This window comes from Neoarius graeffei, chromosome 15, assembly GCF_027579695.1.
Source record: "Neoarius graeffei isolate fNeoGra1 chromosome 15, fNeoGra1.pri, whole genome shotgun sequence".
NCBI lineage: Eukaryota > Metazoa > Chordata > Actinopteri > Siluriformes > Ariidae > Neoarius > Neoarius graeffei.
In genome coordinates, this window is record NC_083583.1 from 12,673,020 (window position 1) to 12,698,415 (window position 25,396).

Consider the following 25,396-nt stretch of genomic DNA (forward strand, 5'->3'; position numbering starts at 1 on the left):
CATACTGTGAGATTCTGTTCAAATTGTTTTTTTTCTTCTATGAAGCCTGAGCCATTTATTTTATTAGTTTATAATTATTGTTTAATTTAGTCTTCAGGAGAGACTGCCTGCACACAGTACTAGTATTAATAGTTTTTTTTCTTACATGAAAGCTGAGGCATTTATATTATATTTTAAGGTAACTTCATGTTGTGCTGTGAGGTTCTCTGCACTTTAACTTTTGAACCAACAGGTGCATTTGGATAAGTAAAGTCTATTTTTCTGCATTTTTGTAGTCCTGGTCATCTTTTATATTGGTAAAGTTGTTTATAGGACCATTTCTCAGTGTCTGTTTTTTAATCAATAGTTTTTCAGTAATAACTTAATATTTAACATATCACTCAATTTTAAACAACCCCCGCGCCTCCCCCATGGCTTGCCCCCATAGTCTCCAAAGTTTCTGTGGGAAACACTGGCGTGCGTAACAACGCTAATCAAGCTTAAGCTAGACGACCCACCTCAAATACCCGTCCCGGGTAAATGTTATCCCAATTTTAGATGGCCTGTTCCAAACCATCCCACCCCATGAAAAATTCGTACTTGCATATCTCTCTCTCTCTCTCTCTCTCTCTCTCTCTCTTTCTTTATCTATCTATCTATCTATCTATCTATCTATCTATCTATCTATCTATCTATCTATCTATCTATCTATCTATCTATCTATCTATCTATCTATCTATCTATCTATCTATCTATCTATATAAATATTATGTCTGCCGCTGGCAGACATTTTACCATTTTGCACCCTGCTGTAAATTATTTGTACCCTGCTATTCTCCCAAACTTTGAAGCCCCTGCATTTGGCAGTTAACTCTTGATTGGGATGGGCCTTGACCTGCAATTGCAGAAGCCAGAAATCAATACCTGCTTGATTTGACAGGTTGATGAGTTTCAGGAGACGGCAAGGCCTTCAGGAGAAGGAATGTTTCATTTGATGTAATTAGCCTTGATTATCCCCCGCTGGCCGAAAGCCCCGAAGGGGGATTATGTTGTGGCGATGTCTGTCCGGGGAAGGGTGCTCACCTTCTGAAATCAACTCCTCTCACAATTTTTGGAGCAATTTCACGAAACTTGGCAGGATTCTTTGTTAGATGTCGGAAATATGCAGATTGTAATTTCGTTAAATTCAGTCACATTTTACCAGAGTTACAGCCCTTGATTAGCAAAATTATACTTTGACAAGTTCATGAGTGTGTGTTTTCCTTCTGAAATCAACTCCTCTCACAATTTTTGGAGGAATTTCACCAAACTTGGCAAAAGGCCTTGTTATATGTCAGTAGCACGCATATTGTTATTGTTATTTTTGTTCAATTCGGTCGCATTTGACCAGAGTTGTGGCCCTTGATTAACAACCTTGTACTTTGACAATTTCATGAAGGTGCGCTCGCCTTCTGACATCAACTCCTCTCACAATTTGTGGATGAATTTCTCGAAGCTTGACAAAAGGCCTTGTTATATGACGGTAATACGCAGATTGCAATTTAATTTCGTTTGTGAAAATTTTCCCAGGGTTTTGATCCTTGATTAAATAACTTGTACTTTGACAGTTTCATGAGGGTGTACGTTCTTCTGAAATCAGCTCCTCCTACAATTTGTGGAGGAATTTCACCAAACTTGGCAGAAGGCTTTGTTATATGACAGTTATACGCAAATTGAAATTTCGTTTAATTTGGGCAGATTTTCCCAGAGTTATGCCCTTGATTATTAACAAACTTGTACTTTGGCCATTTCATCAAGGTGTGCTTGCTTTCTGAAATCAACTTCCCTCGCAATTTTTATCCCCTGAAAGGCCCAAAGCGGGATTATGTCGTGGCGATGTCCATCCGTCCGTCCCAGGAAGGGTACTGACCTTCTGAAATCAACTAGTTTCATAATTTTTGGAGGAATTTCACAAAACTTGACAGGATTCTTGGTTTGTAATACGCATTTTGCAATTTCGTTCAGTTTAGTCGCATTTTACCAGAGTTATAGCATCGTTGCCAGCGGCGGATATTATGCAGGGTTTTTTCTAGAAAAATGTAGTATGAGGGCGCTCACCATGGCGAGGGAGCGAAGCGGGGGGCGGGGGGATGATGCCAGTTGTCCGTCCCCCCCTCTGCCGTGCAAAGCCTTTGAAAAATTGAGGCTACAGTGGGACATTCTGAGGCTGTCTGAGAGGGAAATTGTAACAAATTGTCTGTCAACATGGAAAAAGAAAGAAGTAATCTTCTTCTGCCCCGGACAGTCTTTGGCTTTCTTCCGTTTCGTGCCGCGGGATGACATCTTTAAATGCCCAAGTGTCAACAAAAACAACTCGCGAACTACTACTGTCAAAAGCTCCCGCGCCGGTGGGTGAAAGGTCATTCAGTCTCGAGAACTCTCGCTCTACAAGTCAGCTGACCTTGTATGTAACCCATGTCAAATCTCGCGAGAGCAGCCGCGACAAGTAAACAACTAAACAACATGGCGCCTCAGTCTGGAAAACGCCAATTCGGATTGTTTTTGCACCGTCTGGCGGTGTATCTACTATGATTGATTGGAATATTTTTGGAGTAATTATAACGTATTTGATGATCAGACACATTGTCACGTGGTGTTGCTGGGATGTTTTCACGGAGAAAAGATAGTTTTGAGAAAGATTGCATGTTGTGCAGGAGCATATAAGTGCATGGCCTAAGTGTGACTTGGGGTTCAATCGGCATTTCGGTAAGGGGGCGCGCGCCGAGAGTAAGAGGGCGCAGCGGCCCTGCTCCCCAGTTTAGACGAAAGCCTGTTGTGCTCTCAGAGCACTGTTTTTTGTCAGGGAATTTTCTGTCCCAATGTGGGAATTGTTATGAAGTTAACATAGTCTGCCAGCATCTGACTGTAAGACTGCTCGTTGGGAACATGGAGCATTTGGTGTGTTTTTTTTTTTTAAATAAATAAAATTATCCGTGCTTTCACCACTTCAGTCTGCACCACCTTGAACTCGCTCAAATGAACCAAGCTGCAATTTACATACAAGGATGAATAGAAGTGGGCTGATGATGGCAAAAGATGGCCTTCTCTGAAAACAAGCAGTTTGTTCCAGCGGGCGAAACTCCCACAGTAGTGGCCTTGCAGTCACAGCATTTACAGCGAGGTAAAGATGCTGACGACGCTCTTCCTTTTCAACCCGAACGAAGATAGTCGATGTTTTCCATGACATGCACAGTAGGGGGGAAAACGAAGTGAGGTCATTGCTTTTTATTGGCTTGTTGAGGCTGCACACGCTTTCATCTGTCTTGTGTGTTTTGTCCAGGAGCGGAAAACTTGATGATGATTACGCAGGGAATCTCCCTCGCCACTCGCACTGCAAACCAGGAAATATCAACTTCAGTTTATGGACATTTTGTTTTTCCCCCCTCACATACCAGAGAAGGGAGTGAAACTTCGCCCGGCTGTCTTATTCTTGCATTCGGTTCTGCAGAGAAATCGACATGGTGAAAAATGAGAAGGCGGATAGAGAGAGACACCGTTAACTTGCTTAGTCATGTTATGACACGAGGTCTTGGCCGAGAGAGAGAAGTGGAGAGGAGCTGTGGTGTTGCTGAGACGTGAACCACCAGAACTTCGCTTTGAGCTCGGAAAGTTCAGCGTCTTAAAATTGCAGTGAACACGAGTTCGTGTTCCATAACCCTGAGAAACCTGCGCTGAAGTGAAACTGGCAGTGTCACGCCGTCATGTGATTCCTCACACGGCATTACATCACTCTGCATTCCGCTTCAGGAGTGAGACCGAGGGCTGAGTGTTGAGAAACTACGCACACTCGGATGATCTCTTCTCCTCTCACCACTGTTGTGGTTTGACTAAAGAAGGTTCCACAGTTCGACTAAATTCTCAAATCCGCTTGATTTTTCCAGAACGTTATTATTCTGTCGAGTACGTCATCGTTTCTATGGTTGCAACTCATTTGCATGGGCTTGTGTGTTAGATCAGTGGCATAATCTGAAACTCTTAATTAAACGCACTTATTTAATTTAAGAGCGCAAATGTATAATCGTTGATGTGATTTCACTTTCTTTCTAAGGCAACGTTTTAATGTTTAAGGCCCGGTCCCACAGTACCGATAACTATAAGGCCATCCTTTAAAAAAAAAAAATCCGTTTCCTGTCCACCGGGTGAGCAAAAAAATTTTCAGTCGGGAGGGAGGGATTTTTTTTTTTTTTTTAAATATATGGATGGATAAGAAATCGCAATGCTGTGTTTGCTTTTTCTTTCAGTACTTTATTACAAAAGCAGACACATTTAATAAAATATGACAGTTTAATCAACTGAAACTTGTACAAAAACTCTAAGTTAGCATTTTAAATGCTGACTGCAACATTTTGCAGAACTTTTACAAAGGTACTTAAAATGTCCGACACACGGACTTTTTGTAGTTCTAAATCGAGCGTTAGGCCTAGTTCGGATGAAATTGCACTATTAAAATGATCACTGAATGATTTGTTTTTCTGAATCTTTACTATTTTGTTGTTCGCTAGAATACCATTTTGCGATTTCACACTTAAGCAAATGTTTGAAAACTCCGGATCTCCTTCCTTCATGGTGGCTGCCATTTTTTTGTGCCGCACGACGCATGCGCAGAGCTGATTCGACAGGGCTTTCCACAAGCGCCGGCTGCCGGCCATACAGCCGACTACACAATTAAGTCCAGCCGGCTACTTTAATGACTATTATTTTTGTAGCCCACAGGCTCTAAATATTAATTTTCGATTTTAATAAATTTAAATGTTTATCTAACGGACTGACAATAATGTCAAACTGAATTGCACTCATTTAAGTTGTGATTCGCGCTGTTTGTACCGATAATAACCACAAATTCCCCGCAGACTTCACTGATCAAGGGAGAGTAACTCATCCGCGGCCCCGACATGCGGTGTGTGCGCGTGCGCACTCGGCGGAGGCAGTAGTGTGTCGGGGCCGTCGAAGGGAACAGAAGCAGAGATGACGCTTATTTTGTCTCCGGTAAACCAGTCTTCTCTCGTTCAATTACGTGCTGGCATCAAAAGACACCGTTGGTTGTAAATGAACCCAAACTGAGTGGTTGGAGTGTATTTTCATACACAAATGGAGAAATGTTCGCTGAGTGTGTAATTGTGTAGCCCCACTGCAGACCGTTGTCGTTGTTAATTCATAGCATGCTCAGCTGCGTGAATGTGTCATGCACCGAAAATAAGAGATTTACAAGCCAGGAACGCCTCATGATGCAATACGCAAGAAAAGAAAGATGATTTACTGCCATTTTACTTTGTATTTGAGTAAAGTGAATAAATAAATGGTCTGTGGAAAATACATTTAATCCTGGGAACTGCGTGCACAGGAGTTTATTTTGTGTTTACTCCCCCCGGCTGGCTACTTATTTGTCATGGCTGGCTAGTATGAGCCTGAGTGGAAAGCCCTGGGAATGCGGAAATGTCAAGTTCGATTTTAGATTTACGAACCCGAAAAAAAAAATGTCGAAAAACCGGCATTAAAAAAAAAAAATTCAACCGCACAAACGGCACTCACCTGGCCGGTGGACCGGAAACAGAACATTTTTTAATAATGCCCTAACGATAAAATCAGTCCCCTGCAGTTTATGTAGCTGATGGTCACTCCAGACCAATAACGATCCCTGAAGCCCAGGCCTGGGTTTATCCGTATCCGTGAGATTGCTTCTGGAGCCGTTTTTTCCAGGCCTGGACCTGATCCGATTAAAACATTTGACCAATCAGGTAATTGTTTACATGTGACGACGTCTGAGCACGAGCTATTTTTCCCCGGGCATCTTTGTCCATCCTTGTTGCATCATGAAGTCACAGAAAATAAAAAATATAATCCAAACCACCGATCTTTTCTTCACGGATGTGTGATTGATTTTTTTTTTTTTCATGAAATATCAATAGTAGATTAATGAACATGTAAATGCAGCTAAGATATATTTTAATTATGAACTTCGGCAGTCCAAACACTTGTTTCAGGTTTCTTAATTTTTTTTTTTATCCGTGATGCATCGGTAACCAATCTGTAATATCCTGAAACGTCCATGACCAATCTGTAAATTATTAGCATCCGTATCTACTTCGTATTTTGTATCCTTTTTTTTATTTCCGTAATCCGCGACCTTATCCGTATTTTATCAACCACCGGAGTGTGTGCGTGCGTGGGTTGTTTTTGAAGTCCAAGCTGTACAGTACGACCCGGAATAATGTGCTACTACTTGGAAAAAACTTCCATGACTATTCCTGAGTTGTCTCATCTCATGGAATTATAGTCGGGATTATGGTTGTGGTGTTTCTGCTCCAGACTGGAACTAAATCCAGGCAGAGGGATGGTCAGAGTTGTAGTTATAGTTTTTGGTGTTCCGTTATGGAAGGAGTCTCCGGTGTTAGTGCTGGTGATGTTGATGAGTTCACCAAATCGTCCCATGGATTATTCTACGTTGATGAGGCCTCGCCTCATCTATACGCTCTTGCCAGTATCTGTCCGCGTTGTCGGTGACAACAAGCCACAGCACCAAGACCAGCAACACTAACGACTCTATGTCCTCCATGTTTATTGTTTACTATTCGGGTCGTGAGACTACCGCTTAAAAGGTCACTGATGTCACTGTTTGCGCCGCCTAACGACATCACGTGACGTCCACCCACTTTCGCTAACTCCACCCAATGTGTCCACCCACTTCCAGCCAGCACGGTTCAGTGTGGTTGTAGTCGAAATGCAACTTCAACAGCCCCGCTCAGCCCGACTCAGCCGCGTTGGTCGTGGAGAAGCGGCATTAGAATTGGAGTAATGTGCTCTGTTCTTTTTGTTCGTGTGAGAACCCTCGCCGCTGCATTTTGAACCAGCTGAAGTCGTTTGATGGTCTTTTTTGGCAGGCCTGTGAAAAGGCCATTGCAGTAATCAACCCTACTAGAGATGAAGGCATGTATAAGTTTTTCCAGATCATTTTTTGACACAAGTCCTCTTAGTTTGGAAATGTTTTTAGGTGATAAAATGCCGATTTAGTGATTGCTTTCATGTGACTGTCAAAGTTTAGCTCTCTGTCAATGAAAACACCAAGATTTTTAACCATATCTTTTGTTTTAATCCCCTTTGTGTCAAGAATAGTGGTAATCCTGAGTCTTTCATCTTTTTTCCCCCAAAAAGAATTACTTCTGTCTTATCTGTTTATCCGATGTTTTGCCTGCATCAGTATTAAGACGCATGTCATTTATAACTTTAATCAGCGCTGTTTCAGTGCTATGATCGGCACGAAATCCTGACTGAAAGTTATCAAAACAGCTGTTGGAGATCAAGAAGGCAGTTAATTGATTTGAAGACAATTTTTTCAAGGATTTTCCTGATGAATGGTAGATTCGATATTGGCCTGTAGTTGTTCAATACTGAAGCATCCAGATTATTCTTTTTAAGTAGGGGCTTTACAACGGCTTTCAATTTTTTTTTTCACATAAACTTGTCATGAAATCTCCAGTCAGGGGTAGCTGGAGATTTACTTCTTCGCAAGGCCGAGCTTCCGTGTCTCGCGCCCAGATGATGTCAGAGCATTGCCGGAAACGATCAGGGGAATTTTTCTGATTGGTTAAAACATTTTTCAATGGCAGCATCCGTGAAATCGTCTACGATGGGGGAATTGTGCATAGAAACTGACTTTCGGAGCTGGCTATCGTAGTTGTGCGAGTTCTATCTTCATAACTGTGTTTTAACCCTGGGCTTTCTTTTCCTTTACATGGATGCAAACGGCGCACCTTTTGGCGGATGCCACCTTTTTCACGGCTGTCTGGGGGACTTGTGTGAATCGTGCAGATCCGATGATTTTTTTTTTTTTTGGGGGGTGGGCGTTGGAGTGTCTGATTATAATTTCATCAAAGTAAATTCTGTATTAAAATTACTAAATAAGCAAATGCCGTTACAGTCCATGAAACATAGGAAGTATAAGTATGAGAAGAAAACAGTAATGCTGCGTTCATGCGCTATGGGAAGATGATATTTTCCAGTTGGGAAGTGGTATTTACCAGTGTGTTGTGTTGACATGCTTTTGTTGTTGTTGACAAATTAAAGATGGTGGACCAGATTCAAGTTAGCAATAGTTAGTTAGCTATCGTTAGCAATAGCGTCTGCTCTGGATAGGTAAAAACAAACCATAACAACACATTTTTAAAGGAAACGGATTTCTAACGTATTCTATTACACTTGTTAATGATGCAACATTGCATAGACACAAAAAACTACCCAGTAGTACTAGTAAAAAAAAAACTTTAGTAGTGTACAATGCTTAACATTCAAGTTTCTTGTACCGCTCGCCGCCATGTTGAAAAGGTTAAAGTTCATCTCATCTCGGCAACTCGTGTATCAAAATTTTCTACGAGTTGCCCAGTGGAAAATACTACAAGAGGGGGCGTTCATGTGTGCTTTCCATGTCGGCGTTTGGTATTTACCATAATTCCCATAGCACATGAACGCAGCATTAATCAGAAAGCTGCGCACGTAAAGCCAATTACGTAACTTGCGTTGGACTGATGGAAATCCTTGCGCGTGCAGTGAAGTGCAGCCAGCAGCAGATAATGGCGCGCAGCCAATTGTCTTTACATGCGCAGCTTTCTGATTTACTGTTTTCTTCTCATACTTATACTTCCTATGTTTCATGGACTGTAACGGCATTTGCTTATTTAGTAATTTTAATACAGAATTTACTTTGGTGAAATGGGGCGGCACGGTGGTGTAGTGGTTAGCGCTGTCGCCTCACAGCAAGAAGGTCCTGGGTTCGAGCCCCGGGGCCGGCGAGGGCCCTTCTGTGTGGAGTTTGCATGTTCTCCCCATGTCCGCGTGGGTTTCCTCCGGGTGCTCTGGTTTCCCCCACAGTCCAAAGACATGCAGGTTAGGTTAACTGGTGACTCTAAATTGACCGTAGGTGTGAATGGTTGTCTGTGTCTATGTGTCAGCCCTGTGATGACCTGGCGACTTGTCCAGGGTGTACCCCGCCTTTCGCCCGTAGTCACCTGGGATAGGCTCCAGCTTGCCTGCGACCCTGTAGAAGGATAAAGCGGCTAGAGATAATGAGATGAGATGAGACTTTGGTGAAATTATAATCAGGCACTCCAACGCCCCCCCACCCAAAAAAAAACCTCATCGGATCTGCGCGATTCACACAAGTCCCCCAGACAGCCGTGAAAAAGGCGGCATCCGCCAAAAGGCGCGCCGTTTGCATCCATGCTTTAAAAAATGGCTTAACGATACCATGACTACTTTGACTGTAACATATCCGACATAGACCTCTCGTCTCGTAACACAGCACCGTTCAAGTCACATGGAAATAAACAGCCAAGGCTTTTTTTCATGCTGTGGTGCTAGTTAGCATGTAATTCCTTCCAATTTTCACAAAATATATTTACCAACTACCTTGAAACACCTACAGTTTCTGATACCTCGATCCACGCTTTGTGAATAATGCAGGGACACGTCGTCATAAGTAATGGACAAAACCCGTCACTGCAATTATCACTTTCCCGTCTGTCGTCGGCGACTTGGGAACAGTTTGAACGGAACCAAAGTTTACACAACAGCAGAGCGCTTGTAAGTTCTGATGGGTTGCGACTGAACCGCATCATCGCTCATGACTTGTAAAGTCGCCTGGACTTGAGCTTTGTTCTGACGCCCCTCCACACAGACGCTGGTTCGCACAGAAAATGAACGACTTCCTGTTAGTTTGACACTCGCTGTGTTCGGTGTGAACGTTGGGTGAGAAGAGCGACACGATTAACAGATTTATGAAATTTTTCTCATCAGGATGGTCACAAATAAGATTTCAGTATATTCTCTTTCGATCCACCATCCTCATCAGTTCAGTATTTCACTGGGAAATATTTCCCGAACAGTTATGTACGGTTGCAAAGTTCACACCATGCCATCTTTCGGTCTTGGGTTGCCCACCGAGCAGAAGTTGAAGAAAAGGAACGAGATGAGCGTTTTGTGAAACCTGACCGAGAGCATGGCGTTTCCATGAGCACTCGAATGATGTCATCGCTGCACCTTTAAATGGAAATGCGCTTTAAAACACGTTTGGTGGGTTCACTTTTGCATTATTAATCGTGTGTGTGTGTGTGTGTGTGTGTGTTTTGAATGTAGGTGCTAAATCAGGTACACCCCAAGCTGTCGTCTCAGGAGGAGGCTCTGCAGTACATCGAGGAGCTGATTCTGCTGCTACTGAGCATGCTCTGTCAGGCCCAACCTCGCACTGTGCAGGATGTCGAGGTAAACTTGTTTCTTGCGTGCGTGCGCACACACACTTTGTGTTTAAATTGCAAACAACCTTTTGAGCTCATCACCACCTACGCGAATGACTCCGTTATTCTTGCACGAGATAAAACGTCCGATAAGCGTCTCACGAGCTCGATCGATTACTCAGGTTCTGACACGCTTACAGAAAAACGACAGGTTAGTAATGCTAACGGAGAACATATTTCCAAGAAAGCGTCTTTTTGCTCACAGAAGTGATGAAATACAGGGCGATTGTGTGAAATAGTGAAAATGGGCGCGACCAGAATGGGCTGGAGCACGTTCTCATGAAAACAGCGTGATTTTTGTTTAATAAATACACACAAACGTTTCGATCACAGAATCACTGGCTTTTTTTTATTTTTTTTATTTTTATCATTGTGCTGTGTAAAGTATTTTAATTTCCACCACAGCGCTGCTGAATACGCGATTCTACGGAAGCCGCGAGAGGCCCTTCATATAATCGTTTTTTTATTATTATTTATTTATTTATTTATTTATTTTTATTCACCTTGTTATCCCGAGATAACGACATACAATTAATTCAGGATCTCAAGAAAACAACACAACTAATTCAAGATCTCGAGAAAACAAAGCCGTTATTTCAAGATCTTGAGAAAACAAAATAATTATTTCATGATCTCAGCTGGATCACTGTATCTCCGTCGGTAGAGACGAAGCCGGGCCAGTCTTCTGCGGAGGTGCCGCGGACTAATTTTGAAATGATCCCTTATTAAAAGACTTAATGCAATCTCTCCCTGTGTCAACCCCTGATCAAAATATTGCCTTATTAGGTGATCGATTATTCCAGACATTCTAATGACCAAAGTTGCGTCTATACAGAATGAGAAATAGCCCCAAAGTCAGCATATCACAAGTCTCTTGGCGCACCTGAATGAACCATTTCTCAGCTGTTTACTCGAGATCATGAAATAATTGTTTTGTTTTCTCGAGATCTCGAATTAGTTGTGTTGTTTTCTCGAGATCCTGAATTAATTATGTCGTTATCTCGGGATAACAAGGTGAATAAAAAAAAAAAGGATTATATGAAGGGCCTCTCTCGGCTTCCGTACGATTCTGATTGGCCGGAAGGTGTTGATTTAGTTTTCTATATCAGCCGTTTTGGCTGGAATTGATCACAGAGCAGTTTGTATTCCTGTTGCTTCTATAGGAAGAGCTGATGATCGGCGATGTCAAAGAAATATCACGATACTTGAAAAATGATGCACAGAGTTTTACGAACCAACCGCCAGCAAAACAGGAATACTCGGGCTGTCGATTCAAATATTTAATTGCAATTCATCACACGTTTTATCTGTTCTAAACGTTCCATAAAGGGATGTTTTTGGAGAGTGGGCGTGGACAAATCTGCTCGCTTTGTGCAAATTTGTGGCCAGGTCAGGAAGGATAAGGCTGGACACAGCAAAAATGATTTTTGTGGGTATTTTATTCTCTCACTGTGTTTTTAAAAAATAAATAAAGCAGCGTTAACTTGATCATTTTGAGGCTTTAGTATGATTCAGTGTGAACAAAACAATATCGTATTTTCCTCTCGTTCTGTCCTGAACTTCCAGCCTGAAACTGTGCAATAAAATAAACTCGGTGATGTGGACTCTGAACAGCAGGCATGGCTATCTTTTAAATAAAGAAAATAAAAATACAAAACCCGAATAAAGCCATTTGTTAAGGCTCGCAGCTCAAGATGTTTTCCGGTAAAATGCAAAAACTCACTGGGGAAATACACAGAACATTCAGGAGCAAAAACTGCATTTCTCAACGCTTGGACAGAGCTCACACATTTCTCAGAATAAAACAAACTCTCTCACCTTCTGAACCATGAAAAGCATATAAAAATACACACGTTTTGTGTAAACAGTCAGAACGCAACAATATGAGTTGATTCTGTAGATCAGTGCACTTTATCACAACTTGCGCTGAACAGCGACTCGCTACGTTGCTCACTCGCTCGTGCTACCTCACTTCCTGATCCCCTCAACCATGGGGGAGGGGCACAGAACGTGTATGCGTTAAACGTGCGTCAAAAAAATGAGTAGCGTTCAAAGGAATTTGTGTTAATGTCGCGTTAACATCGACAGCCCGAAGGAATACATTAATAATAATAAATCTGTAGTGGCTAAAAGCGGTTAAAAAAAAGATACCAAATCGATTAAATAAAAACGAGCAATGTTTAAATCATTTTAATAAATTCAGATTTTTAAAAATAATAATTTTCAAGGTTTGTTAGGAATTCTTAATGTCACATCAGCTGTCTAATCCAAGCTCGCAAAGTGATTCATGTTTACAAAAGGGGGAAAAGTCACAATATTTATCACAGTATTGAGGGTTTTTTTTCGCGGTCCGGTTTCCATCAAATCGTGCGCTCTGATTGGCTCGCGAGCGGCCCGGAATCCTACGATCCGGACCCCGGTTACAGACCTTTTAGCGACTCGCTCGTTCACAATAACAATCAACATAGTCGCAATTTTTTGTCAACATTTATTTTCACATTTCTCAGGAGAATAGCATTAATTTTACAGCATGGATAGCGATAACGACAGTGTTCACAGCGAAAGCGAGTTTTACTACCCTGAGGAAGAAGAAATAAAAGAAAACATTTCAGGAGAAAGCTAAAAACCTGTAACTGTTGCTAACGCAGAGCAAAAACATGGCTGAATCCTGAATGACTGCTATTTGTATAAATAGGGGACTACATAGGCGGCAAAATGTAGTTTTTTTTCCTGCCATGGAAGTGCACTTGAACACCGAGGAGGAAGCCATTTGCATTACAGCCATGAATGAGGATTCAAAATGGCGGCTCGGCTCGGTTTTCCCTTTTGGGCGCTCTCGTTTTCTGTTAGAATTTGGTAAAGAAAAAAATAAATATATTATTTACCAGCTGAAGGTTGATCCGTATGGTGAAATACCGTGACCTCGGCCATGAATACTGACCTCGTCCCAGAGGGCCTCGCTCAGTACTTTCAAGACCTCGGTCACGGTATTTCACCATACGGACCTCCCAGCTGGTAAATTATATATATTTATTTTTTTGTGGTCCAGTTCCATCAAATCCTGTGCTCTGATTGGCTGGCGAGCGGGTCCGTATCCTATGATACAGACCCCGGTTATGGACCTCTGGCAACTCGCTCGTTCACAACAACAACAAACACAGTAGCATTTTTTTTGTCAATTTTTATATATATATTTTTTTAAACAAGATTTATTTATAAGATTATCACAAATCTTATAAATTTTTGCCAGCATTTCTCAGGAGAATAGCATTAATTTTATAGCATGGATAGCGATAACGACAGTGGTCACAGCGAAAGCGAGTTTTACTACCCTGAGGAAGAAGAAATAAAAGAACATTTCAGGAGAAAGCTAAAACCCTGTAACTGTTGCTAACGCTGAGCAAAAACATGGCTGAATCCTGAATGACTGCTATTTGTATAAATAGGGGACTACATAGGCGGCAAAATGTATTTTTGTTCCTGCCATGGAAGTGCACTTGTATACCGAGGAGGAAGCCATTTGCATTACAGCCGTGAATGAGGATTCAAAATGGCGGCTCGGCTTGGTTTTCCCTTTCGGGCGCTCTCGTTTTCTGTTAGAATTTGCGAAAGAAAAAAATAAATATATTATTTACCAGCTTAAGGTCGGTCCGTATAGTGAAATACCGTGACCTCGGCCCAGAGGCCTTGGTCAGTACTTTCAAGACCTCGGTCACGGTATTTCACGAGACGGACCTCCCAGCTGGTAAATAACACATATTTTCATATTGCCCAACCTGAGCAACATCTCACAGGGACCACAGAAGGATTAAAAAATGGGGAGTGGTGTTTTTTTTTTTTTTTGATTGTCTTGATGCTTTCTGATTTGACAAGAACGTGAATGAAAGGCTATTTGTAGCTGCTATAATGTTACAAGAACCCATTTTTTAAATTTTCACCAACACAAAATGTCGCGAAAATTGGATAAAAAGAATGTCCTTCTTTTATTTAAAAAATTATCATAATTTGCAGATTGCTGTGTTCCAAGGGGAATCAAACTCTTGTGCTGTTTTAGGAAAACGATCAACTTGAGGGCGTTGATCCTGAAGTAACTCCACTTTGCATCAGGATGTTGATGATCCCTCCCCCTCCCCCAACATGACACCCTAAAAGTGCTTTATTCCTTATTTAATGCGACCAAAGGTTTACAAGCTTCCATACGATCTGAACCCGTTCATCAAAAGAAAGATTTTATCCATCGCTCATTTGTGACTGTTTGTTTGTTTGTTTGCTCAGTGATCCATTTCTCAACGTTTTCTTGTGTCTTTCTGATCCATTTTTGCACACACATGCCTCATGTCAGCTGGGAAGGTGCTTTTTGTGGTCATGTCGCTCTACAAAGTGTGTGGTGGTGTGGGTTTCTTCACCCCCTCCCCCAAATAAAAAAATAAATAAATATTAGGTGAACCGTAGGTGCTAAAGAAGGCAACTGGACTTGCTTGAAATTCTGTAAGACGTTTCACTTCTCAATCGAAAGGCTTCAGTTCTGTCTGACCAGTGGGGAATTCCAGGTATTTATCCTCCAGTGGACCAAAAGCAACCCAAAGGAGAGCCGTTGAGGTCACAGGGGTCATGGACCCTCTCTCGGTCATCCTGTAGGTTGTCAACCTGGAACAACCATCACTGAACAGAGGAGGTGGTCTGAGATGCCACTTATCAGCCACCTACAATGCAGTCCTTGGCACACTTCCCAGAAAACTGAATACACATCCACACCAAGACTCAGCTGACTTCAATGACGCACATGATGGCAGAGAGATCCAACAACCTTCTCGGCTGCTACCGCCATTCACACCCGGCCTCCAGTGACCCTAACACCTACAGGATGACTGAGAGGGTCAACGAACCATGTGACCTCATGTAACGACTCTCTTTTTGGTCCTTTAGAGGATAAATACCTGGAACTCCGCACGAGTCAGACAGAACTGAAGAAGCCTTTCGGATGAGAGACGAAACGTCTTCAAGGATTTCAAGCAATCCGAAGTTACTTTCATTATTCTTCTCCATGATTATAGCTTCTCTTCTTTTTCTCTCTCATGAGATGAGTCAGCTTCATTCACCTCTTCACATAAAAGATGTATAAATCTGAGATTTAAACCCGGTTTAGGCATAAATATTTGTGTCGTCATGACTGCTTAACCCCTTTTTTTTTTAAATGAGATGCTAAAGTCAGTGCCGTATTAAGCCAATGCGGTGCCCCTGGGCACTATACCTCAAGTGCCCCCCCCCCCCCCCCCCCCCCCCCCACACACACACACACACACACGCGTTCAGTAACCTCCTGCACACACTCACAAAGCTTGCCCTTTGCTGTCAAAAATAGTAGCATATACATAAACAATAGTACACGTCATTCTTCCTCATTGAAAATGTATTAAGTAGGCTACATCAGCCCATCAAATTCACTGAAAACAACCAACAGTATGCATGTAGGCATATTGAAATGTCTTATTCAAAGATGAGCAGCATATATTTGTATGTCTCAAGGGGATCCTCGTCGTCGCCGACCCCTCGGCTAACACTGGCTGTGGTTGTAGCATCTCCCCGGCTAGCGCTAGCAGGGCCATCTCCCTCACTAGCATCGCTGATTTCACTAGCTTCGGCTTCAGCGCTGGTCGTGACAGCAGTTGTCGATGTTTTTATAAAAAAAAACAACGATCTAACACTGGAACATTTTTAATTGCAGCTACACACCTGGAGTCTTTCTCTTTTTTTAATTTTCTCTTCTCACAACCACTCACTTGATGCCTGTCCATTTTTCATTTCTACCGCGGTTTTTAAAAAATTGATGCATTTCACCGTAGGTGGACTGGTTCAACTGACAGGTTGAGGAAAGGGGGGTTAATGGTCACATAGGCCACTCTTGCTCAGAATTATGATTATTGTTGTTGTTCTTTATGAAATTAGTGTTCATAATGAATTATATATGACTATTTAACAATGTCAAGTGTATAACCATTTTAAGTGTACAAACATTCACGAAAAATATTTTTAAAGTTTCTGTCATGTGGTGCCCCCCCACTGGCTGTGAGTGGTTGGTGCCCCTGGGCACTGTGCCGCAGGCCCATATAGTTAATCCGGCCTTGGCTAAAGTGTATAAAGTCATGATTTAATTTTTTGTCTCGTTGTCTCTCTGGGATTTTGACAGGAGCGAGTTCAGAAGAGTTTCCCTCACCCCATCGATAAATGGGCCATCGCGGACGCCCAGGCAGCCATTGAGAAGAGGAAGCGGAGGAACCCTCTCGCTCTGCCTGTGGATAAGATTCACCCACTTTTGAAGGTGCAGCACTTTGGGATTAACCTTTATAACGTTTTTTGCTTAATATTTCTGCAGAAACATCAGGTCAGGGTGGACAAGTCATTAAATTCATTCGCACACCAGGCACGTAGAACGTCCGTTCTTCTACCAGGTCATGTTTCTTCGTTGCCCTGGAAACGTCAAAGTGCTAGCCAGTGTAATAATGTATTTTTTTGAACAGCTTTATTCGCCTTCAAACAGCAAAACCTACAAATTTACAAGGATTATAAATCAAACAAAAGCATGGGGGGAAAAAAAAACAAGAAAGGACGGTCCAAAAGGGAAGGCGTGAACGGGACGTCGGGTCCCATGCAAGGTGGGTCCCTACTAAAACGTAAAAAATCTCCAAGGATTTGGACAAAAGAGAAAGACAAGTCAAATCCATTGTTGCCAATGGCAACTAGTTACTGCAGAGGTTCCACGAGCAATTCTGATCAGTATCAAGAACGTTAATTAACTAATGCTTGTACATATTAGGAACAAAAAACTTTGAAAGACTTTAAACGAAGGAAATGACTAGGTGTAGCTAATTTGCATATGAGGTTCATATGTGATGTGTGTAGTGCAGCAGGTGGTGATTTATATATTAAAAAAAAAAAAGGCAAGTATGCTGTATAGTTACAGGACACTTTCTGGAAACGAGGAATACATACAAACAGCCTGCGTCTGGTTCTGTTTTTTTTTTTTTTTTAATATGAAAGTATGCCCCTTTACACACTCATCCAGAAGGGTAATTTTGCACAAGGCCATCTGTCTACAGCAGAAAAAAAAAAAAACGTGTCTGGAAAAATCCCAAGGGAGTCTGGAGCCAGATTTGTGACGTCACCTGCGGAAGCGCCAGCAGGCTGCGCGAGCTTTGCACGGTTTCAGTGCACAGCCTGTGTAGACCAAGCGCTCCCATTTCTCTCTCATTGTCCGGTCTTTTGGGAAACGATGAGTACTAATCCCATCAAGATTGGTGTTGCTACACCCTCCTACGATACATCTGTTAACCATTTTAATAATTACGCGATAACGTAGAAGAAATTTGCAGAAAACCACCAGGTCGTTTTCTCATAAACAAACCAGCGCTGACATAGGATTCAGAAGGAGGCGTCCCGCACGCGACATCACGAAAATCAATGTTTGCCGGGAAATCCAAACGCCAAGTTTTTTCAGAGGCGGACCAATTCGCCTCAAATGGCTTGATTTCAACTGAATTTTTCTGGTATTGCGCAAGGGGAAAAAAAAATTGCAGAGAATGCAGAATGTGACAGATATTTGACCAAAGTTTAATATAAAATAGGAGAATTACATTGATCTTGCTCCTGAATTTACCCGTGATATGCACTTTAAGTTCGAACCATGATACAAAGATATCTAACAGGAGTGAGAGATTTATTTATCCATCCATCCATCCATCCATCCATCCATCCATCCATCCATCCATCCATCCATCCATCCATCCATCCATCCATCCATCCATCCATCCATCCATCCATCCATCCATCCATCCATCCATCCATCCATCCATCCATCCATCCATCCATCCATCCATCCATCCATCCATCCATCCATCCATCCATTTTATTTATATATGTATTTAAAGTTTGTTTTAAAAAAATCATGATCTGCAACATTTACCTGAAAATAGAGATGCTACCGATCTGATACCAAGTATGCAGAACCAGGATTTGTTCTTGTAGCGCACAAAAATTTGGATTTGGAAACTTTTTTTTTTTTAACCTTGATGCATGAAATTTGAGTCTCTATGCAGTTGGTCAGGGTTAGAAAAGTACTCATGATACCCAAGGTGTCAAATTGTATTGTTGCATGATTTATCACGAGATCATATATCGTCCACCCTTAAAGCTAGACGGCCTTTCGATTTCATAAAATCAGTGAAATTTGGTTCCCTCTGAAATTCAGTCATTGCGATGCATGTTTATTTCTGTAATATCTCTCAAAATCTCAGGCCGTTCCGTGGCTGGGAAGTTATTTAATTTGAGCGGTTTCCCGAGCAAATAACGTGCATGAAATGGCTCACTTCACGCAGTCAAGCAGACAGAGGAAGTCCGTGAGTGCCTGTGTGCGCGCATGCGCAGGTTTCCCTTTGACCGTGCACTGACCGTGACATCATTCTGTCGCTAAACGAACAGCCGATCACACCGAGGTGCTCGCTGAGCTCCGATGTTTATTAGTTTGGTCCTGCGTTTCCTTTCCTTCGTACTGTATATAACATAACGTCTTTTCTTCTCGCTTTCTTTCCATTACTGTAGTCGGTCTTTGACGCTTCATTCGCACACTCACGTCCTCCATTTTTCTCTCCTGTTTCAAATTTGTGTCCCACAATGCCTTGCACGAACGGGGAAAGCCCACCACATGACGCATGACGGAGTGTCTTGGATTGGGTCATGGTGAAATTCATAAATTCTTCTATTTAAAAAAAACTAATAAAATTGGAAGTCTGCGATTCAAATTTAGTCGCTTTCGGTCCACTCAGGAAAAATAGTGTGTCAGGGAAAATTCTTTTTCTGATCTCCACTTGAAGAATCTGAAAGGCAGTCTAGCTTTAACCGTTTAAACTCCCAGTGGCAGGAGCATGTTGACATTCTTGACTATTGTAACGACACAACTTTTCATATTCGTTTCATTGGATTAATGAATATTGTCCAGAGTTTGTGGTTAGTCACCTTGCAAGGTCCTGTCCTTGGAAAATATCTGGCAATGATTATTCAAGTGATATTTAAAGAGGTGCACTGTGAGCTCGGACATGCATAAAGGACCGCGTGTTTGAGAATCTGGCCTCCCAGCTGTCTGTCCGTCCTCAAAAACGGTTCGCGTGGGACTTTCCATCTCCGCGTTCCCCCATATCGTCCACCAGAGGGAGCCGGGACCGAGACGGAGCGCTCCCTTTGGTGACTAAGCATAAATCCTGTCTGTAAGCTGGTGTTTTGAAGCTGCTGGTGTTTGACTGCCAATTACGCGCCAGGAAAAGAATGCAGCTGGGTGGAGAGGTCTGCTTTGGCCTGAAACAATCGTTGTTTTTACCATTTATGAAACTCAGTGTGGAAAAATGTTCATGTGTAATCATGCCCTGTGACACGCTGATAGCATAACGAGCGTGCTCTCACTGACCCTGTTTGTGTTCTCTATGGCAGGAGGTACTAGGCTACAAAATAGACCACCAGGTGTCTGTGTACATCGTGGCGGTGTTGGAATACATCTCCGCCGACATCCTGAAGCTGGCTGGAAACTACGTACGAAATATACGGCACTACGAGATCTCACAGCAGGACATCAGCGTGGCCATGTGCGCCGATAAGGTACACGCACCTGAAACCCCTGTGCGTCAGAGCCGTGTCAGTCGATCGTGTATGCAAGTGTTTCGAAACGCATCGACATACAGTCCTGTGCAAAAGTCTCAGGCACGTGTAAAGAACTGCTGTCGACCAAACATGGCTTAAATGAAATGAAATGAAATGTTTCAATGTAAATTTTTTTTTTTTAACCTATAAACAGCAGTAAGACATAATGAATCAATATAACAAGGTCAGTATTTGGTCTGAGACGACCCTTTGCTTTAAAAAAAGAAAAAAAATAGTAGTCTCGGGTCCAATGAGTGCAGTTTTATAAAGAAATCTCGGTAGCTGTAGGTTTTACTGAGCATCTTCCAGAACCAGCCACAGTTCTTCTGGACACTTTGACCGTCCCACTCGCTGCTTCATTTTGCACCAAAACCCAGCAGCCTTCATTCGGTTTTCTTTTTTAATCTGAAAAGTGCATTTTTTTTTTAACATTTAATTTTGTGCTGGAAAATTACGAACGTTTGGAACTCTAAAATGTGTTTGTACAGAGCGTCGTGGCTCAGGTGGATAAGGCGCCATACCATAAATCCGGGGACCCCGGGTTCGATTCCGACCCGAGGTCATTTCCCGATCCCTCCCCGTCTCTCTCTCCTGCTCATTTCCTGTCTCTACACTGTCCTATCCAATAAAGGTGCAAAAAGCCCAAAAAAAATCTTGAAAAAAAGAAGAGGGAGGGCCTAAGCCTTTTGCACAGTGCTACATACGTATTTAACGGTTATTCCACTAAATCGAGTCGTACACGAGCTGATAGCTGACGAGGCGCGAAGTACCGAGTCGGCTTTAAGCCGTGTAGGATGAGATTGAGTAGAATAACTGTTTTATTCTATCCACATTCACTGGATTTTGAGAAATGGAGCATTTTTATTTTTTGCAAATTCAATAAATACAAACTCTCTGTACGAAATGTCCAAGAAAATCATTTCCGCTTAGATGGACTTCTTAAAAATGAATGAATGGTTTATTTTGGTCACAATCCACAGTACAAAACTTAAATTTTGTGCACTCGGCTGACGAAGAATTATTATACATGCTTGCACTAAACATTTTCTCACAAAAAAATTTAAACTCTGTAAAAGGAATAGGCTGAAGCCAAGGCTTATTTTTGCCTATCCTGTACAATCCATAAAATAACCCAGAATATCAGTAATACAAGGGGGAAAAAAAACAAAAAAAATTACATACATGTTATTTACCAGCTGGGAGGTCCGTATGGTGAAATACCGTGACCGAGGTCTTGAAAGTACTGAGCGAGGCCCTCTGGGCCGAGGTCAGTATTCAAGGCCGAGGTCACGGTATTTCACCATATGGACCGACCTTAAGCTGGTAAATAATATATTTATTTTTTCTTTCCCAAATTCTAACAGAAAACGAGAACGCCCGAAAGGGAAAACCGAGCCGAGCCGCCATTTTGAATCCTCATTCACGGCTGTAATGCAAATGGCTTCCTCCTCGGGATACAAGTGCACTTCCATGGCAGGAAAAAAATTAGATTTTGCCGCCTATGTAGTCCCCTATTTATACAAAATTGAGTCATTCAGGATTCAGCCATGTTTTTGCTCGGCGTTAGCAACAGTTAGAGGCTTTTAGCTTTCTCCTGAAATGTGTTTTGATTTTATCTTCCTCAGGGTAGTAAAACTCGCTTTCGCTGTGAACACTGTCGTTATCGCTGTTAATGCTATTATGCTGAGAAATGCTGGCAAAAATTTATAAGATTTTTGATAATCTTAGAAATAAATCTGATTAAAAAAAAAAAAAAAAGGTAAATGTTGACAAAAAAAATTCGAGTATGTTTGTTGTGAACGAGCGAGTCGCCAGAGGTCCGTAACCGGGGTCCGTATCGTAGGATACGGACCCGCTCGCCAGTAATCCTTAATTATTTTACCTTTCAATTTTTTTTTTTTTTTAAACTCAACAGCGATCTACACAATTCCAAATCATCACGAAGTCCATTCCACAATAGAACTCCCAAAAATGAAACACTTCTATATTTAACATTTTAGTTCTCACCCAACTCTCTTAAATTATAATTTTTTTCTCTTAATTTAAAAATTTTTTTGAATACAGGTGGGAAGACTTTTTTATTCTTTACTCGAAATAGTATTTCTCATACTTTTAAGTATACAATGTCTAAGAATTTGAAGGTACAAGACTCTATAAATAGTTTATTAGTGGTTTCACGATAGGAAGCTTTATTTATTATTCTGATGACTCTTTTCTGGAGTTTAATTATAGGGTCTATATATGTTCTATATGCATTTCCCCAAACCTCAGCACAATATGACATATGGCATTATAAGTGAGAAATACAATATACGCAGACATTTCTTGTTCAAAAAATCGCTTGTTTTGTAAATACCAATAGTTTTAGATAATTAGTTTTATATCTTCTATATGTGGCTTCCAACTGAATTTATGATCTAAAATTACTCCCAAGAATTAAGAAAAGTCTATCGACGGCTGCACGAATTGACTTTACGCTACGTTCACACTGCAAGGCTTAATGCTCAATTCCGATTTTTTTGTGAAATCCGATTTTTTTGTGAGGTCGTTCACATTAACAAATATATGCGACTTGTATGTGATCCTCAGTATGAACGAAAAGCGACCTAAAAGTGTTCCGCATGCGCATTGCAGGATACGACGACGTCACACGCAGTGAGCATGGCCAGTGTTTACGGAAGTAACCTAAAGTTTCCTGTGTATGACAGTAGCCAGCATGGAGTACCTGGCGATGATGCAGTTGTTGTTGCGACGGAGCCAGAACATGCACAATAGCCTGATGTTAAGGAGGAGGTTGAGAAGGAAGAGGGCAAGGGTTTTGGCTCAGGCGTTCTGCGGGGTAGTGACTGCAACCTCCGTTCAAAGGAATGTGTGGGTGCGGAGTCGCATTGATGTCATGCGCCATGTTGTTGTAACTTTTTTTTGAGAGACCCGCCGCCTACTTCAGCGCAGAATAGTGATGTTTGTGGCTTGTTGATGACGTGTAAGTCGGATGAATGCGACCTGGCGGTTCAGACTGAAGTCGCATATGAAAAGATCGGATAGGAATCGGAATTAGGACCACATATCCAGACGGCCTGGGTCGGATTTGAAAAAATCGGATCTGTGTCGTTCATATTGTCAATAAAAGATCGGATACAGGTCACATATGGGCGAAAAAATCGGATTTGAGTCACTTCAGCCTGCAGTGTGAACGTAGTGTTAGTGTTGGTTATTTATTTATTTAGTAGAAAGTGCCGTTTTACTGTCGTGCCGAGGTATAGAATAGCTTTAGACATTTATTTAATTCTTCCTTGGACGTTTCAGTTCTGTAATCTTCAAACTTCTTTGAGCTTTTGAACCAGTCTAAGAAAAATTCAACAAATTTTAATGCTTAAAGATGAAGAATGGAAACAAACCAGCGCAATGATGTGAGCAATTTGTGAAAAATGCTGTAATGGTAATTCTTGAAGGGGGAAAAAAAAAAGCTATGTTCTTACCATCAAATACTTTTTCCATTTTTTGGGGGGGCTTTTTTTCACCTTTATTGGATAGGACAGTGGAGAGACAGGAAATGAGCTGGAGAGAGAGACGGGGAGGGATCGGGAAATGACCTCGGGTCGGAATCGAACCCGGGTCCCCGGATTTATGGTATGGCGCCTTAGTCGACTGAGCCATGGCGCCCCCTTCATTCCATTTAAAAAAAAAAAAAAATTGGGGGGGGGGTCGGTTGGTTCAGCAACACGTGCTGCCATTTTATTTTTCTCGACTCACAGTATATGAGCTGATATCCGAGTAGTAGAGTAGCCAATCAGAGCGCACGATTGGTCATATCCAGTGAATGTTGGGAGAGATATATAAGGATAAAACACTTGGGGTGTGCTGTTAGAGGAAAATAATCGTCAAGGAGCTGGTGTGATGGAGTTTACTGTAACCAACTGAGAGAAATGTATTTTTGATTAAAATTTTTTTTCCTAATAACAGCATGGCACAGAAAGTGTCTGATACCACAGCGATTTACTGACGAGTCTGTTTTTCATTTGTTAATGAACTAGGTGGAGATTTTTGACCCCTGCAATGCCCTTGGACAAGTCACGTACGTCATGAAATCTTTTACCGCTGTGCCTTATGACGGAAGAATGTTTTAGGCATTGACTGTAATTCATCTGTGCCACTGTGAAGTAAAAGTCATGTGGCATGGAAGGTACATAAAAGGAGGGGTTTGTGACTAGTAGCGTACGTCATCAGGCACAGCGGTCAAAGATTTCATGACGTACGTGACTCGTCCAAGGGCTTTGCAGGGGTTAATCTGCTGACGGACAATAAATGCAGCTTGCCAACAGGAAACGTGCAAAGCCGTCCGTCAGTAAGACTTGACCAGCTATTCTAAAGCGTTGACGTTGAAGATTCCTTTCCATTAATCTGAAATAAACATCTCGTCACCAGAAAACAACTTCTCCATATCAGCGGTTAAACACAGTTGTCAATTGTTCTTTGATGTATTCACTGTGCATGTTACGTCCTTGTGTATGTTGTGAAACAATAATGTATTGGACCAAGCATATTTGTATTTGTGATTTAAAGCTGAACTCCTGTCAGAGCTGCTGCTGTGATGGAAAATTAGTCGACACCTTCTGACCAATCAGAATGGAGAATTCAGCAGCGATTATAAAGAATCGTATATCAGACCGAGAACTCGGTTATATCAGTCACGCTTACCTTTGAGCTCCTGCTTGCAGGTGTTGATGGACATGTTCCATCAGGACGAGGAGGACATCAGCGGCTTCCCCCTCATGGACGAGGAGCCGTCAGCGTCTGAGGCGCAGACCTATTACGACCTGGTGAAAGCGTTCATGGCTGAGGTGCGTCAGTACCTGCGAGACTTGAACCTCATCATCAAGGTCTTCCGCGAGCCATTCGCCACCAACAGCATGCTCTTCTCACACCACGTGAGTCACTCGATTGCTAATGCGCTCGTTTTTTTTTTTTTTTTCTTTGTTTTTTGCTTTTGGCTATAGCAAAGTCCAACTTTTGATGCCAGCGCTAGGGGTGGGGCATATCCTGGGTCATATGATGTATGATATATATATGTACATTCATGATTAAATTTTTCCACAATATTTAAAAAAAAAATATATTAAATGAAAATTTTTTAGCACAAAAATATGCAACATTTCCTTTACTTTTCTTCATCAACATTAAATAAACAAAACCCTTTTGTTTCATTTTTGAGTAACGGTAATTATTTGCCCACACCTTGCATAGCTGCCAACTACTACGAATAAATCGTATTTATTACGATTTGTCGTTTTGATTACGAAAATACGAATTTACTACAATAAAATACGATTTTGCCAATTTTCATGGGTCATTTTCAAAGTCTATCACCGGTGGGATCCGTATTTGATAAAACACCGCTTCGTTCCAAGCGG

At 41.8% G+C, this 25,396-nt stretch overlaps 1 protein-coding gene across 1 annotated transcript in view; it reads left to right on the forward strand.

Moving 5' to 3' along the window:
- sos1 (son of sevenless homolog 1 (Drosophila)) overlaps nucleotides 1-25,396 on the forward strand; it is a 147,970-nt gene that overhangs the window by 50,037 nt on the left and 72,537 nt on the right. Inside the window, exons 2-5 of the mRNA XM_060940873.1 lie at nucleotides 10,144-10,269; nucleotides 16,489-16,620; nucleotides 19,779-19,943; nucleotides 24,704-24,913. Of these exons, the coding sequence (XP_060796856.1) occupies nucleotides 10,144-10,269; nucleotides 16,489-16,620; nucleotides 19,779-19,943; nucleotides 24,704-24,913 (633 nt within the window). The remainder of the gene's footprint in view (nucleotides 1-10,143; nucleotides 10,270-16,488; nucleotides 16,621-19,778; nucleotides 19,944-24,703; nucleotides 24,914-25,396) is intronic.